General features: G+C 34.2%; 1 protein-coding gene across 1 annotated transcript; it reads right to left on the reverse strand.

The window, feature by feature from the left end:
• Positions 1-7,408: 7,408 nt before the first annotated feature.
• LOC120427574 (all trans-polyprenyl-diphosphate synthase PDSS2-like) lies at positions 7,409-13,700 on the reverse strand. The gene is made up of 3 exons (XM_039592454.2): positions 13,159-13,700; positions 8,185-8,511; positions 7,409-8,126 (listed from the first exon to the last, which is right to left on the reverse strand). Exons 1-3 carry the CDS (start codon positions 13,683-13,685, stop codon positions 7,445-7,447), a joined length of 1,536 nt encoding a protein of 511 aa, XP_039448388.1. The 5' UTR covers positions 13,686-13,700; the 3' UTR covers positions 7,409-7,444.
• Between the last annotated feature and the right edge of the window lie 3,516 nt (positions 13,701-17,216).

Genomic DNA, 17,216 nt, shown 5'->3' on the forward strand with positions numbered 1-17,216 from the left:
GCGTGGCCGAATGGTTACGCTGTCCGCTTTGTAAGCGGATGATTCTGGGTTCGATTAAAGGAGCGGCCGTGGCTGACTGGTTACGGTGTTCGCTTTGTAAGCGAATGGTTCTGGGTTCGATTCCCATCTGCTCCCAACGAGAAATTTAAGAACACAGAAATTTGAAATGATGAATATGAACGAAAAATCAAAGTCGCTCGAGGCGGGGTTCGATCCCCCGTCCTTTGGATTGGTAAGCAAAAATGCTAACCACTAGGCCATGACGACTTGGTGAGCGTGGACTGGAATTAGGAATACTGTTACAGAGAGCGAGTTGTGGCGCTATAACCACGGCAAATAGAGTCCAGGGCATTCGTGGAAATACAATGTCCCATCCCAAAGGGTCCCGGAGTACCAAACCTTCTTAGCATGGTGCTCCCAACGAATACAACCAAATCTCGGAGCGTATGGTGGTGTGTCCCCACGCTTCTTCCTCCCCTGTCGATTCAGAATTGTGTTGTTGTTCGAACACTCTGTGCTCAAACTCAACCCAATTACGAGTCATCTCTGCGATACGGCTTTACGCAGTAGGCCTGGCCGCTTTAACGCTTGTGATGTTTCAATGCATTCTAATGCAATGGCGCACTACAAATGTTAATAAATGACAAGAAGAGTGCTAGGCGTCATCTAACCTAAGGCACTCTCCAGGATCCCTTCGAAAGATTGGCTGCGCTAGGGTCTGATTAGATTAGATTAGATTAGGATGATTCTGGGTTCGATTCCCATCTGCTCCAACCTTCCATCGGATGAGGAAGTAAAATGTCGGTCCCGGCCTTGGTTGTTAGGCCGTTAAGTCATTCCAGGTGTAGGAGTCGTCTCCATGCCATAAGTACAAACAACACACCAAACCAAGCCTACTCCGGTGGAATCGCTGGCGGCGGTTGGACTCGCAATCCAAAGGTCGTCAGTTCAAACACTGGGGTGGAAGGTTCCTTGGAGTAGAAAGAGGTTTGGGTGCTCTCCCCATTCAAGCCTTCGGACTCCTAGGTTCGAGCAGAAACTTGCAATAGAGACCACAAAAGACCCGGGGGTCGTTAATGTGGATGGTTTGATTTGTTTTTGATTTTTTCAAAAAAGCGAATTATTGGTCGCAAAATTTTTTAACTTCAGTTTTTGATATAAAAACGCATTTGCAATCAAAAAGTACGTTAGTGAATTTTTGATTAAGTCCACCGTTTTCAAGTTATAGCCACTTTTAAGTAATTTTTTTGAAAATAGTCGCAGTTTTTCATTTTTAAAAATTAGTGCCCATGTTTGAAAAAAAAATTGAAAAGCTGAGAAAATTCTCTATATTTTGCTTTTTTGAACTTTGTTGATACGACCCTTAGTTGCTGAGATATTGCCATGCAAAGGTTTAAAAACAAGAAAATTGATGTTTTCTAAGTCTCACCCAAACAACCCACCAATTTCTAATGTCGATATCTCAGCAACTAATGGTCCGATTTACAATGTTAAAATATGAAACATTCGTGAAATTTTCCGATCTTTTCGAAAAGAAAATTTTCAAGAAATTAGCTACGGGTAGACACCATTGCTTTGCTATGCTTTTCGAAAACAATATTTTCAAGAAATTTAAATCAAGACTAACATTTCAAAAGTGCGTAATATTAAATGTTTGGCCTGTTAGTATACTTAAATGAACAAAAAATCGATTATGAGAATTTCTATGCTCGAGAGAGGATGTGGAAATGGAACTTATCTTGAAAAGGCTTTTCCATAGAAATAATAAATAAAAATAATATTTAAAAACATTAATTTCTGGAGTGTAACTGCTAAGTATGTTTTTAGAAAAATTTAAGGTTCCAGATTTTGTTTAGCTTCTGTCGATTATATTTATTGGAATTTTGGACAAGTTAAAATTTACACATTCTGAATAAGAAGATCAGAGAAGAATTGGACTATTCGAACTTGAACATCGAATATTGAACAAAGTTCTAAACAATTTTGAATTTCCAAATAATTTTCTGATTAATTTATATAATTTTTCTTCGATATTTATCATTTTCAAATTTCCCGGGAGTCTCGACCGAATTTCTCGAGAATCGAGAGGTTAAAAAATGGTTGATTTCCCGGGAACTTCCGCTCGTCACCCTCTGATGGCCGCCAAATGGCCGACCGGGAATGGTGCCTTTCAGAGCCTTAAATATTTCAAAATAAACCAGTTATGAATAACATACATAACGATAAAAAAAAACATTCAAATCAACAAAGAAAAAATATTATTATAATTACAGTGAAAACTTGTTATTTTTATCCGTTTTAGGTAATATTAAATGTCTTTTTATGTTAAATGATTATTTAATAAAACAAATTACTCGAAATAACATTCATAAAAACAGATGCGCAACGATCTTGCCCAAGGCTGCGAAACGCATTGATAATTTTTTGTTGCACGACTGTTGCTCAACTATTCGCCATGTTCGATTTTTTTCGCATGCTCTACTAGTTTTGTCAAATTATCAGTTTGTGTTTTGGTTCGCCAAACAAATTTTTTGAAGATTTTCAGGTGATCTGATTCAATTGATCAAACCAAAGTTTTCAATTAATTCCGGAAATTTGGCGTTCAATCCTGGTGCAAACTTTGCAGCATTTAAACACCCAAAACAGCTCAAATAACAACGAATCGAAAAGCCACGCGGAACTCTTCTCCAAGAATTCCAAGCAATTTCCGTTATGAGCTGGAAATTTCCTCCCCTTCTCGCGTACGCATTGCGTTTTCGACAAGTCTACAAAGCACAAGCTTTCCAACTCTACACCCGCGCTGGTGACCAGAGCGAGGGGGGAGCATTCAAATATCTCGCTGTAACCCATGTTGTCGGACAAAGGTACCGGTGGGTGAGTCTTGTGAATCAAGGTTGTGTTTTCGATTCCACTTTCGTGGAGGCGTAAAATACGTTAATTTTTTTAAGATATCTTCAAAATTTAAATTTTTAAGGTTTAAAATCTCAAAAAACTTGCTGGTCTTCAAGCTGCAGTAGTCCGGTTTAAGTCGACTCGTAGTCTGGCCAGGAAAACCTTCTCGTGACATCAATAAAAACGACATTTTTAATGTACTTTTACACGTTCGTTGGACTCTCAAATTCGCCGACCAAAAGGGTCACACGCCGAGCTTTCTCGCAGCTGAGCGCGGCGGTAAAGTGGGACTTGAAGTCTGCCTCAGACCTACCGTAATGTGTGTAAGCATCTGGATAACGTTTTCAAGAGGTCGTAAATTTTTTTCTGAGCTTTTTTGAGGCTCGATGAATTGGTTGTGTTTGTTCAAACATTCGTCAAGAAATCTCCCAAGTGGATGTTGGAGCTCCTGCAGACAACGCAAGACTTCCCACACGCACGTAACCGGAGACTCCAGTTGCTCAGTTGATCTCTGTGAAATAAGACGAATGGATTTTTTCTCTCTTTCAAATCAGTCATTTGGAACTATCAAATAGTAATAAAAAGTTAAATTTATTTTTTGCAAAAAAAAAAAAAAAGGTTTGAAGACAACTGAAAAAAATAATTTAGATTCCAAATTTGGTAAAATTTTATGGTGTGCAGAGACCCTAGTCGAGGAGACGATCAGTCGTTTTACAACCGGTTCCGAAACTACCCCTTCTTGCGCGTGGACTGATGCGCATTCCATCACGCGTCGAAATTGTAGCTTACGGGGCCGGCCCAGTCGGACCAGGTGGGCCCGCTGATTCATTCATCATAAATGTTGGGCACTTCTGGTGTGGTTATGTCATGGGAATGCTAACTTGCTGGCGGTTCAGTTTCTTTTTTCAAACAGATTTATTAAAAATAACGCAATGAAATAAACACCGTAATTTATGGATGACCCCTGCAAACCTCAGCGAATTCAGGTGCTAGAAATGTGCCAGTCAAAATCATAATAAATTCACAAACAAATTAATCACTTCGACTAACACTCAGCGGGTTCGCGAGATGACTTTATTGCGCCGCTTAGACTGACTAATGGTTCACCATTATAATCGTCTAATCTTCTTTGGTTTATTTCTTTGGTTGAAAGTTGGTTTCCACCCTCTAAAAACAAAAAAAAACGTGCACCATGGTCGGCACGTGCCATTCATTTAGTTCAAACCTGGGATGTTACTAATGGTGAAGGTTAGCACCTTTCAGGTGATAACTGGATTTAATTTCCCGATTTGGTCAAATTTACTCGGTAATCAAACGGCATATTTGCCTCGAATTTTATAAACTTTGCCGTTTTTTGTTATTAAAATATAATTGGGTACTAAAGCCCTTTGTAAATTTTTATGTACAACGGTAAAAAACACGATTAAAAACCATTTCTAATCACTTTTTTTTAATGCAAAAAAAAATATTGACAAGACAACATTTTTTCGATTGATAAACTATGGTCCCTTTGGAACGAGCTGTCAAGTAGGTCCTTTTCTGTCAAGAAGGACCATGAAGTATTTTTTTTTAAATTCAATTAAAAATCCATTTTAAATCCTTTGTGGTTGTTCAAAGGGTCATTGTACTCAGAAAAATAAGCTTTATCGTTATGAGCAATAATATCACAAATTTAAACTAGGACCCAATTAGCGATTTACAAACAAAAGATAAATTTATTTGATACAAATTCATCAATGATTCAGTCCCAAGATGAAAACATGATTTTGTGAAAAAAATATTTAAGTTTTTAGTTTTCAGCTTTTAGTTTTTAGTTTTTAGTTTTTAGTTTTTAGTTTTTAGTTTTTAGTTTTTAGTTTTTAGTTTTTAGTTTTTAGTTTTAAGTTTTTAGTTTTTAGTTTTTAGTTTTTAGTTTTTAGTTTTTAGTTTTTAGTTTTTAGTTTTTAGTTTTTAGTTTTTAGTTTTTAGTTTTTAGTTTTTAGTTTTTAGTTTTTAGTTTTTAGTTTTTAGTTTTTAGTTTTTAGTTTTTAGTTTTTAGTTTTTAGTTTTTAGTTTTTAGTTTTAGTTTTTAGTTTTTAGTTTTTAGTTTTTAGTTTTTAGTTTTTAGTTTTTAGTTTTTAGTTTTTAGTTTTTAGTTTTTAGTTTTTAGTTTTTAGTTTTTAGTTTTTTTTAGTTTTTAGTTTTTAGTTTTTAGTTTTTAGTTTTTAGTTTTTAGTTTTTAGTTTTTAGTTTTTAGTTTTTAGTTTTTAGTTTTTAGTTTTTAGTTTTTAGTTTTTAGTTTTTAGTTTTTAGTTTTTTAGTTTTTAGTTTTTAGTTTTTAGTTTTTAGTTTTTAGTTTTTAGTTTTTAGTTTTTAGTTTTTAGTTTTTAGTTTTTAGTTTTTAGTTTTTAGTTTTTAGTTTTTAGTTTTTAGTTTTTAGTTTTTAGTTTTTAGTATTTAGTTTTTAGTTTTTAGTTTTTAGTTTTTAGTTTTTAGTTTTTAGTTTTTTAGTTTTTAGTTTTTAGTTTTTAGTTTTTAGTTTTTAGTTTTTAGTTTTTAGTTTTTAGTTTTTAGTTTTTAGTTTTTAGTTTTTAGTTTTGTGTTTTTAGTTTTTAGTTTTTAGTTTTTAGTTTTTAGTTTTTTTTTTTTAGTTTTTAGTTTTTAGTTTTTAGTTTTTAGTTTTTAGTTTTTAGTTTTTAGTTTTTAGTTTTTAGTTTTTAGTTTTTAGTTTTTAGTTTTTAGTTTTAGTTTTTAGTTTTTAGTTTTTAGTTTTTAGTTTTTAGTTTTTAGTTTTTAGTTTTTAGTTTTTAGTTTTTAGTTTTTAGTTTTTAGTTTTTAGTTTTTAGTTTTTAGTTTTTAGTTTTTAGTTTTTAGTTTTTAGTTTTTAGTTTTTAGTTTTTAGTTTTTAGTTTTAGTTTTTAGTTTTTAGTTTTTAGTTTTTAGTTTTTAGTTTTTAGTTTTTAGTTTTTAGTTTTTAGTTTTTAGTTTTTAGTTTTTTAGTTTTTAGTTTTTAGTTTTTAGTTTTTAGTTTTTTAGTTTTTAGTTTTTAGTTTTTAGTTTTTAGTTTTTAGTTTTTAGTTTTTAGTTTTTAGTTTTTAGTTTTTAGTTTTTAGTTTTTAGTTTTTAGTTTTTAGTTTTTAGTTTTTAGTTTTTAGTTTTTAGTTTTTAGTTTTTAGTTTTTAGTTTTTAGTTTTTAGTTTTTAGTTTTTAGTTTTTAGTTTTTAGTTTTTAGTTTTTAGTTTTTAGTTTTTAGTTTTTAGTTTTTAGTTTTTTAGTTTTTAGTTTTTAGTTTTTAGTTTTTAGTTTTTAGTTTTTAGTTTTTAGTTTTTAGTTTTTAGTTTTTAGTTTTTAGTTTTTAGTTTTTAGTTTTTAGTTTTAGTTTTTAGTTTTTAGTTTTTAGTTTTTAGTTTTTAGTTTTTAGTTTTTAGTTTTTAGTTTTTAGTTTTTAGTTTTTAGTTTTTAGTTTTTAGTTTTTAGTTTTTAGTTTTTAGTTTTTAGTTTTTAGTTTTTAGTTTTTAGTTTTTAGTTTTTAGTTTTTAGTTTTTAGTTTTTAGTTTTAGTTTTAGTTTTTAGTTTTTAGTTTTTAGTTTTTAGTTTTTAGTTTTTAGTTTTTAGTTTTTAGTTTTTAGTTTTTAGTTTTTAGTTTTTAGTTTTTAGTTTTTAGTTTTTAGTTTTTAGTTTTTAGTTTTTAGTTTTTAGTTTTTAGTTTTTAGTTTTTAGTTTTTAGTTTTTAGTTTTTAGTTTTTAGTTTTTAGTTTTTAGTTTTTAGTTTTTAGTTTTTAGTTTTTAGTTTTTAGTTTTTAGTTTTAGTTTTTAGTTTTTAGTTTTTAGTTTTTAGTTTTTAGTTTTTAGTTTTTAGTTTTTAGTTTTTAGTTTTTAGTTTTTAGTTTTTAGTTTTTAGTTTTAGTTTTTAGTTTTTAGTTTTTAGTTTTTAGTTTTTAGTTTTTAGTTTTTAGTTTTTAGTTTTTAGTTTTTAGTTTTTAGTTTTTAGTTTTTAGTTTTTAGTTTTTAGTTTTTAGTTTTTAGTTTTAGTTTTTAGTTTTTAGTTTTTAGTTTTTAGTTTTTAGTTTTTAGTTTTTAGTTTTTAGTTTTTAGTTTTTAGTTTTTAGTTTTTAGTTTTTAGTTTTTAGTTTTTAGTTTTTAGTTTTTAGTTTTAGTTTTTAGTTTTTAGTTTTTAGTTTTTAGTTTTTAGTTTTTAGTTTTTAGTTTTTAGTTTTTAGTTTTTAGTTTTTAGTTTTTAGTTTTTAGTTTTTAGTTTTTAGTTTTTAGTTTTTAGTTTTTAGTTTTTAGTTTTTAGTTTTTAGTTTTTAGTTTGTAGCTTTTAAAATGTATGTATTACCTTTTTGTAATTTTTCTGAAAGCTTGCATGACCCAGTTCTAGACTGCGTCATTAATTCAAAAGTGATGAAAACTCATATGCAATCATGGGCATTAAACCAGTATATTATGTTTTTCACTCAACAATTTATTAAATCAATATTAATTTTGTGTATAATTACATAAAAGGAGTTTTCAAACATTTTACACTCGTTCATCTTTTAAAAAAAAATGTTACAAAGATGATAAGAACGCTTTACAACTGCTGCATCGCCACAATGATGTTCTGCAGCGCCGCTTGGGCATCGGTCGGTGCAAACCGGTCCAGAACCTTCATCGCGGCCATGCTGTGCTTGCTCTGTAGGCTTCGTGTCCGCTCGAGACCAGGTCCCCGGCTAATGTGATGGTGCAACGCCCGATAATCCACGTCCTCGACCGAATTGCGTCCCTTTTCGATGATCGAGTAAATGCTGGGGTCGTACTCCAGGTGGAACAGGACAGGTGCTGACACAAGGCTGAAGGTGGCTCCCAGAGGAAGTTCACTCAGTAGGAACGGTTGCACCTCGATCGAGGCCTGCCAGGCCAGGGACATGTGTTTTCCGAAAAGATAACCTTGCTTTTGCAGATCTTCAGGGTGACCCGCCAGCATCAACGCCCCATGGCAACTTTTTCCCAGCAGACTACCACCGCCGAGAACGTGTCTGAGGGTCCACTCCTTCTCCGGATGGCCCATAACTCCCTCGATGATCATGGGCTCCTTGTTGTTCTGTACATCTCCAAAATCCAGCTCATCCAACGAGCAATCCGGAGTGATCGTGTCTGCAGGCGTCTCCGGCTTACTTGGAATAGGGCTATTCTGATCATCACTCTCGCCGATAAAGGCAGACTCCGCTAGGTCCCTGTAAGCCGACGTCATAAGCATGTTGAGGTCCTGGTTCCTACAAATAATTACAATTATTAAAATCTAGACCACAATCCCACAAACTACCAACCAACCTCAACGATGCGATTTGCTTACTGGCATGTGCCAGTAGATAGTCCCCTCCCAGCAGGGCAATCTTGTTTCCAAAGATCATATCGCTATCCCCGCTGAGGTCATTTCCGGCGTTGTCCATCGACTGCAGATTTATTATGCCCTGATGGATCAGGTGCGAACTACGAATCATTTCCGTAACTTCTGCCAGGGCTCGCTGGGAGTGCAACACGCCCACGTTTCGATCATGGTCCGTTTCCGGAACGGAGGCCGTGTGGCCAGCAGCTTTGGAGATTAGCAAGATGATCAGACCCCACGCTTGCTGGCTTTTGTCGTTAAAGATGAGGGATCTGGAAAAAATATATTTCAAGTGAAAATATGCTTTGCAAAAATCTAAAATAATTTTTAATTAGTGATTCTGTCGCGCTATTTCTTTATTTATTGAAACTGGTTTAAAAAATCAAAGGATTGAAACCCATAACTAGTAACCCTAACCTCTGAGACCTTAAACTGTGCCATTCTCCGATACGGAAATTCGCATCGTGCATAACCAAATCAATAAAGACTTGGTTCAGCAGTGATTACTACGCCACCAGCACTTGAAATGCCACTCTCGTAGAGATACTCCACGAGTTCGTCGCTTCATTGCCGGCGGAGACTTCAACGCTTCGGTGTCGACAAAAGCCGCGATTAAATCGAAATCCAATCAATGAACGGCACTTTTTAATCTTTTGAAGAGTTCATGCCTGTGTCGTCGTCGTGCTGTTGGGTGCTTACAATTTTTCGTAGGCCCCAAGGTTTATGCAATAGTCTCTTCTTTCTTTCTCACCGAAACGAGCATTATTTTTGAGGGATCTTGATGATGGCAAGTGTGCTTACAGCTGGCAAGGCACAGCTTGACGGAGTGAGCTGTGCTTCCCACAGTGTGGATGCTTGCCGATGATGACCGCATCCACTGTCGGATAAAGTGGCCAGTTCCGTGCATGTACTCATGTAAGCAAATTTGTTTTGTTTGGTAACGTATATTTACTGACAGAAACCTGTTTGCTCGAAACAATACAGCGCGAAAGAAAGTTTTTGTTTGTTTTAATTTATTTTTAAATGGAACCAAATCTTTCAAAACAGTTTTAGTGAGGTGGAATCTGAACAGTTAATAATAAATTAAACTATAAATCCACATCAATAAATCTCAACTGCAATCTTATAATGGATCCAAAACAGGTGGGGAAACTGAACTGAAAAAAAAACAATACAGGAAACCTTCAGCATTAAATTGATCATATAAAGCTGCTGTTTTATTTCGTTCTGGCACTAATTCGATGTATGTAGCCTTCTCGTGTCATTCACTTTAATTTAAACCTTTGTTTTAAATTGCGTTGCTAATTAAGTCAAAACTCAATTTAAATTGTTTAACAAAAATGACTTATTTAAAAGGTTAAATTTTTGAGAAATGCTTTAGGAATTCATGGATTTATAATTTACTTTGCTGATGTATTTATATTATAATAATTATTGCTGAATTTTTGATACATTTCCACTTGCGAGTTGTTTGTTGTCGATAAATTTTCTATTACAAGTGATTTATTTATTGACAAGAGGGCATCAATGATTACATAAAAATATTTGAATTTTGAGTAGCATTTATTTTAGGCCAAACCAAACATGGTTATGCATTTTGATGTTGTTATTCGTTAAATAAAATTGAATACAGATCATTAAGTAGTAATGAGAAATCTGCTTTTGAAAAAAAAATACCAACTGCTGGCGAATTTTTAATTAAATAATTGATTATGAAATACATAAGTTGTATATACATAAGTTAAGTGTCTAAATTTACAAATCAGCGTGAGTTCAAATTTGTGTTACAAATATGTTTGTTACAAATTCATCTACAAAATTATGTTTTGTTGGAATTCAATTCGTCGTTATTTTGTTTTAATTTGTTTCATAATCAATTATTTAATTAAAAAATTCACCAGAAATTAACATTAAAAAGCTTGGATTGCTAAAGATTTTTTTATTATTAAAGTTCATCTTTTCAAGGAACATGAATGAAACTGATATTTTTACAGATTGAGTAAGAAAGGCTGCCATAGAAAAATTATGTCTTTTCAGAATAACTTTTCAGTAATAAAGTTTTGCTTTGAAATAAGTTTTAAAAATAAAAGCAAATTCATTGTTCTAAACATAAAGATTGTTGCAAATATTCTTCAAAAGTTAAAAAAAATTGTATGAATTGTTTATCAGAGAGCAAATATGTATTCTTTTATAAACATACAAATTTTGATTAAATTAGTAGAACATAGGATTAAAACACTGTCAATCTACATTGTTTAAACTTTGAGTAAATTTGATTTTTTCTTATTGTTTTGTAAAAAATGGGGTTAGGCTTCACAGCCAAAATTTATTTTCTTAAAATCAAACTTTATCCTAATTGAGTTTCTATAAAACTTATGATTGCAGAAAAGTTGCGAATTTAGAAATTCTCCTTATTGGCTTAATTAAGGGAGTCCGTTTTGCGATGCCTGTCCGACGGATCGCATGTTTTTCGCGTCGTTCGTCGTCGGTGAGTTTGTCGGGTGAGTGCGCGCGTGTGTGTGTGTGAGGGTGCGGCTTGCTCTGGTTGTCACGATGACAGTTGAGGCAGTCCGTTTTGTGGTTACCTGTATGTTTGTCTATTCCTTTCTATTGACGTGACTTTTTTTTCTTCTTAGTTAGATTGTAAAGTTCAAATATCGCGATCGTCTTTCTCGTTAGTCAGTCGAGTTTCTTTGTTCTATGATTTGCGATTGTTTCATGGGAAGATTCGTTCTTAACTGCGTTAGCATAATATAAATTATATTTGACCTTTCGTTTCCCGCGAAATCACATTTTAGCATTATAGCTCGTAAAGCACGGTGACAAATATTGTTTCAACGCGATTGTTCAAGTCCTTCAGATAACTCATAACTCATCAGTAATTAATTGGTCGCTCATCTTATAAAAACTTAAAAGTATAAATAGTCTCAGGTCAACTCTACGTAAATGTGTTACGCTGAGTATAATATTTCACCTTTTAATCAAACACAATTTTGATTCTATCTTTCCACAGCCGGCTGTCTAAGATTAAATCATTTGTGCTAAACTCAACACCAAATAACCGGGAATGGTCTCATCCGCATCATCCGATTGTTTGCCTTGAGAATACATAATACATCACCCTATCACTCAACAAAATTCATTGATTATTGGGCCACATCATCATCCTCTATGATGAATCCTGGCCATTACCCTTTCCCACTAACAAAATCCCAAGTAGAAGTAGTTTTCCGGCACACGCGGGGGTGTGGATATCGTATAGAACCCACCCTTGGTAGCAGCCTGTGCTAACTAACATTCCCGTCCCGTTCCCTCGAGATCTACAAACTGACATGGCGGGCGCCGTTGGTGGCCAATGACTGTTTCCTATTAGCAACGGCTCTAGTTTTGATGACCGTGATGTTTTATCTTTTCAGCGCATTCATGAATGCTGTTGATAAGGGAAACATTATTTGATCGTTGAAGCGTATGACCGGTTGTGTTGATATGATATTACGGTCCTGTTCAGCAACGGAGAAGGACAACCATGGGTGGTCTCTCATGCTCATGCTCATGCTCTCCTTATTGGCTTAATTAAGGGGTTACACACATGTAAATCGGCAAAATTGTCAGAGGTTGGTTTGAGCACAAACTTAAACTTTTTAATCTGTTTTCAGGACATTAAAATGTACATTTTCAACTATTATCAAAATAAATTTGAAGACATTTGGTTGTATCATTGCCGAGATACAGCTATATGAAGTTAGCATTTTCAAAAAACGGGTGCCACGATATCTCAACACTGCCTTGACCAAATCGGCTCAAAATTTAGGTGAAGACTAGTTAAACCAGTCCTGTGTCCATGACGAAGGCCGGTTTTCAAAAAACTTATTTTAAAAAAAGATTAAAATATTTTTGTGTTTTTCATATAAAATAAAAACGTCAATTTACGATTTTTGTATTTTTTAAAAAAGCAAAATTTCAAAGTCGGGCTTTGTCATGCACACGGGATATGTCTTGCGAGTCTTCACCCCAAATTTCAGCTAATTTGGTCTATCCCATCTCGAGATATCGTGGCACCCGTAAATCAACTCGGTGTTTAGAGAAAAACGCTCGCAAAGTTTGACAGTTGGCCTTGCGCATGGCAAAATTTTCAGATTAAATCGTCTGTAACTTACTTTAATCTTAAAATATCTTCATGAAACTTTCAGGAGTGGTTGAAAATCATCTTTTAAGTTGATTCAATAAATTTTCTGTAATATGACATTTTGTGATTTTCTACATGTATGTAACCCTTTAACTAAGTTTAAATTGCTGGGTTTTCATGGTTTTAAGAGTTCTAGATTGTAAGAATCGTACGGTTATAATCGACTATAAATTGCCCCCCACCACCCTTTGTCACGGTTTGCCCTATACTTTTACATGTATTGTTGGTCAAAATCACTTTCACCCTTAAAGCGTGTCGTACTGATAGATTAGCCCTAAATATAAAAAAATTGCCGTATTTGACCATAGTTCTTACTCTACATTGCCTCAAGAAATTGTGCACCAAGTTTTTTTTCTTCTTTTCAGCAGTCCTTGAACAGCAACATTAATGTATTCAATTTCAGTTCAAGTCCAACCTGCACAGCCACTAGAGGTATTAATTAGGTGTACCCACATGGCTGTAGAACCAGTTAAGCAGCAATTCTATACTCAGGATTAGAACTAAGCACTGCACGCCACGTATCCATTCTCTTCATGAAGGTCAACGAGTCAAGTAACTTCATCAAATGGAGTTTCTCATGGTTAATGATGATCTACAGTTACAATTTACGGACTTGCCAGAAGAATTGCAATGTTTTCTTAATTTTGCACTGTACTTTCACTTGCATTAATCACCAACACTTCTCAAAACGCATAATTATCGTCCCAAATAACATGATTTAAAGCCCACTTACTTTGCCGACTTAAGCAACGGATGGTTACTTCCGGTCAGCTTCCGCAGGTGCAGCGCCACATTGGCAATCTCGTCACTGAGCAGGAACCGCAGATTCAGAAACGACGTCGGATATCCAACGATCTGTTCCGCCTCACTGACCGCCCGGTTAAAGTCATGCTTCTGGACAGCCTTGGCAACGGCCAACTTTTCACCGGCCCTGGAACTGGAGCTAATCCAACGGAACTGCCGTGGTCCCTGCCGTTGTCTGTGATGGTTGGCCGCCACCGTCGGCGCACTTGCACTTAGAACTTTAAGCTGAGACCAGCAGCGTTGCTGCACTGCGACCATCCTGCTGAGCGACATGATGCTGACTGTAACCGTCGGAGGTACTTTCAATTTTGGCCACCACGCGACAACGTGCTTCAACCGACTGCGCGCCACGTTCGGCGAGTAAATCAAGCGCGCGCATGACCCGTGTCCCTCTGCCGTGAAGAGCTCACGAATCTGCGGCGTTGACGCTATGGACGAGTAGGGTACTAAACTCATTGAGCTGGCCACCAATGAGGTGTATTCATAAAAAAAGAGGCAAAAGATCACATCGGGTAGGGTACGTAACGGCAGTCCCTCTCAGTACTGGGCGGCTTAGGGTGCCCTGTAAAATTAATTCGTACCCAAAAAAAGGATCGGAATGAATAAATCACCCGGAATACATTTCATCAATGACTATTTTGAATAATTCATTAATTTTTGAGAAAAACGATTTAAAAATAGTGTTTGCAACCACTGACATCCTAGTGCGGAGTTTCAACGTGCGAGCAAACACGGTCCGCACGATGTTGCAGGAAAGAGCTGCCAAGATATCTTTGGCAATAATTTTTCAGAGCTCTGGGGTTCGTTGCCTGAATGCCTCATTTAACTTCGATTATTGTTTAAGGCTAATTGTATGCATGGCACAACGTTGCATTGCCATCGCACGTGAGCATTGTTGTGTCCACTACCCAAAAGTATGCGGAAATTGTTGCTTTTATAATAAAATTTTATAAAATAATCAAAATATAGACAGTTTTACTTACCTATCAGCCTCGCCATCACCCGAACTTACACATTTCACACAAAAACCATGCATGCAGGTTCGTCTCTTCATAATGTTGAATTCAGTACAAGAGAAAATCCTGCCCAACCTGACATTCCGTGACCCCACCCGTCTAGGCCTGTGGCATAATTTATCGCTTGACATTATTTATGCATCATCGTCAGTCATCTCTTGGGTTGATTTTCATGAGATGTTTTTTGGTACACCACCAGAGTCGGCATTTTGTGTAAAAAATTGTAAGAAACCTAGCTAAAAACATATTGATTGATGAAGGTCGAGAAGTTGTAATTTGGCATCTGATGAAGCATCATTAAGCTACTGATCGAGCTCATTAACCTTCAAACGCTTGAAGGAGTATGTTTTGTTTGCTGTGCTGATCATCAACTAAAGGTTTGTGAGGATTTGTGATGATTTTTAATGAAACTAGCACATGTAAAGTTTGTAAGCGGTAGTTATATTAGGTGCATAAAAAAAACTTACAAACTAAAACAAATGTTTGATTTCCCCATTCCCAAAATATCTTATGAAGGAGAAATCCCATAATATTTGTGAACAAACATGACACGCGACACGCTTGTGTATTCTTCTCTCATCGTCATTTTGAATGTTGTTTTCCGGCACGGACAGTGCAATGCTGTTCATATCGTGCAAACAATCGTAAGAGGTCACCCCCAAGCAAATACTAAGACTGCCTTTTCGTAAAACTCAGGAGGTAAAACTTTGTTGTACATAACCAAAATCAAGAAAAATGCACTTTTTACTTAAGGGGTTACATACAAGTAAATCGACAAAAATGTAATAGGTTGGTTTGAGCACACACATAAACTTTTTTTTTTAATCTGTTTTTAGGGCATTTAAATATATATTTTTAACTATTAGCAAAATAAATTTGAAGACATTTGGATGAATAATTGCCAAGATATAGCAAATTTAAGTTAGCAGTTTCAAAAAACGGGTGCCACGATATCTCCACACTGCTTTGACCAAATCGGCTCAAAATTTTGGTGAAGCCTCGTTAAACCGGTCCTATGTGCATGACGAAGTCCGATTTTCAAAAAGTTTATTTTAAAAAAGATAAAAGTATAGATTTTTAAAATCGTCAGTTTTTGAATTTTGTATTTTTTTTAAATGCAAAATTTCAAAATCGGGCTTCGTCATGCACACGGGATATGTCTTGTAAGTCTTCACCTCAAATTTCAGCCAATTTGGTCCATCCCATCTCGAGATATCGTGGCACCCGTAAATCAACTCGGTGTTCAGAGAAAAACGCTCACAAAGTTTGACAGTTCGCTTTGCGCATGGCAAAATTTTGAGCGTAAATCGTCTCTTACTCAGTTTAATCATGAAATATCTTCATGAAACTTTCAGGAGTGATTGAAAATCATCTTTTTAGTGGATTTAATAAATTTTCTGTAACATGAAATTAAGTGATTTTCTACATGTATGTAACCCCTTAAGGAGAAACTGGACGTCGGCAATTGACCCTCTAACACCCATGGTTACTCCAGAGCACCACTAATTTTTGTCTCCAAATTTACATTAATCTGCAACCATACATTTTTTTCAAACTGGTTCAACCTGCGTTAGTTTATATAGAATGTTAACTTATAACCATTAAAATTTCATCCAATTTGGTCAATCCAGTTAAAAGTAGTTGTGAAAAACGTAAAAAAATTTGATTTTGCTCTGGGGTGGAAGGGGTTAAAAACTTCTATGTCGTCATCCATAAAGTCGTGTGACGTCACGCTAGATAATTTCTTAAATACTGAAAATTCAGTCTTAAAATATATTCAAAAAAAGTTTAATGTTTGATAAACTCAACACATGAATCCAACACCATACGAGGCTTTCAAGAAACAAAGTTTTTTTGTAAGATAGATTCAATATGCTTGAATTATCAGATTAAAAAAAAAATATTGATGATGATTTCTTCCACTGCAACATTCAATAAAATTTGGAAAAATCAAAACCCAACCTTCAACTTCGAATTTTAAAAATAATCCTATTTATAAATCATGCAAAATTATTCTAAAAAATCAAGAAGTGGGGGGGGGGGGGTTCGACAAAACGTGACGTACTTTTCATAACATAACCTCATTTAAAATATTTTTATAAAAAAGGTTATGTAAAAATACAAGTTGAAGAACATTTTTATTATTCATATATTTTTTTCAACAACTTATGTCAATAGTCACAATAATATCAATCATCCTTTAACCTAAACCAGACCGTGGAGTTTGTTTTTACAAACTTATTGTATAACGTTATCTGTAGGGCAAGGCATAAAAATTGCAATATTCCAGCTATTGTTTATTTTTTTATTTAAAGAAAATTAACCAACTGTTGAATAAAACCATTTCTTGTTCTCTTACATTTAAATGACGAAAATGTTCAAAAAATACCTACTTACAATTTCAAAAAACATAAACTGATAAATGTATTTTTACAATTGTTCAAGTTTGAAATAACGTTATTTATTTTTTGAAATACACAATTTGTTTACATTTGGCCCGCAAGCTTATGTGAGCTTCAAATTTGGCCCGCCACACAAAAACTTTGAGCACCCCTGATCTACGACCTTAATCCGATGGTTTGTCCCATTCGGATAATCGAATCATTAATATTTTTTGTGTTTTTTTTTTTCTTATTAATTTGAGTTCTGCGACCCCTTTTTCAACCAATTTAATTTGAGTTGTTAATTGCCTATTGCATTACAAAATGTATTTTTTCAATATTTATTGCCACCATTTTGGCCACTATCTTGATTTTTTAAATTCCAAATCACCTAAGCGGGGTCATAGTTATGTTCGACAATCAAAAATTAGCCAACGAATAGTGACCCAGTAACAAAGGCTAAAAAAACAGAAAAAAATTAGACTGAAAAAGTGACATTGCAACAGAATAGTGGTAAAATTACACATTTTTTTCTGACATAAAAGATGTACAAGGGGTACATCCCAGATGTAATTTTACCATGATTTTTT

Source organism: Culex pipiens, chromosome 3 (genome assembly GCF_016801865.2).
Source record: "Culex pipiens pallens isolate TS chromosome 3, TS_CPP_V2, whole genome shotgun sequence".
Classification (NCBI taxonomy): Eukaryota; Metazoa; Arthropoda; class Insecta; order Diptera; family Culicidae; genus Culex; species Culex pipiens.

Bases quoted from the DNA above. Each gene is read 5' to 3' on its own strand.
- LOC120427574 (XM_039592454.2), bottom strand. From the start codon at position 13,685: ATGAGTTTAGTACCCTACTCGTCCATAGCGTCAACGCCGCAGATTCGT. The intron at 8,512-13,158 runs GTAAGTGGGCTT...TATTTTTTCCAG, and splicing joins CCGTTGCTTAAGTCGGCAAA to ATCCCTCATCTTTAACGACA. The intron at 8,127-8,184 runs GTTGGTTGGTAG...AATTATTTGTAG, and splicing joins AAGCAAATCGCATCGTTGAG to GAACCAGGACCTCAACATGC.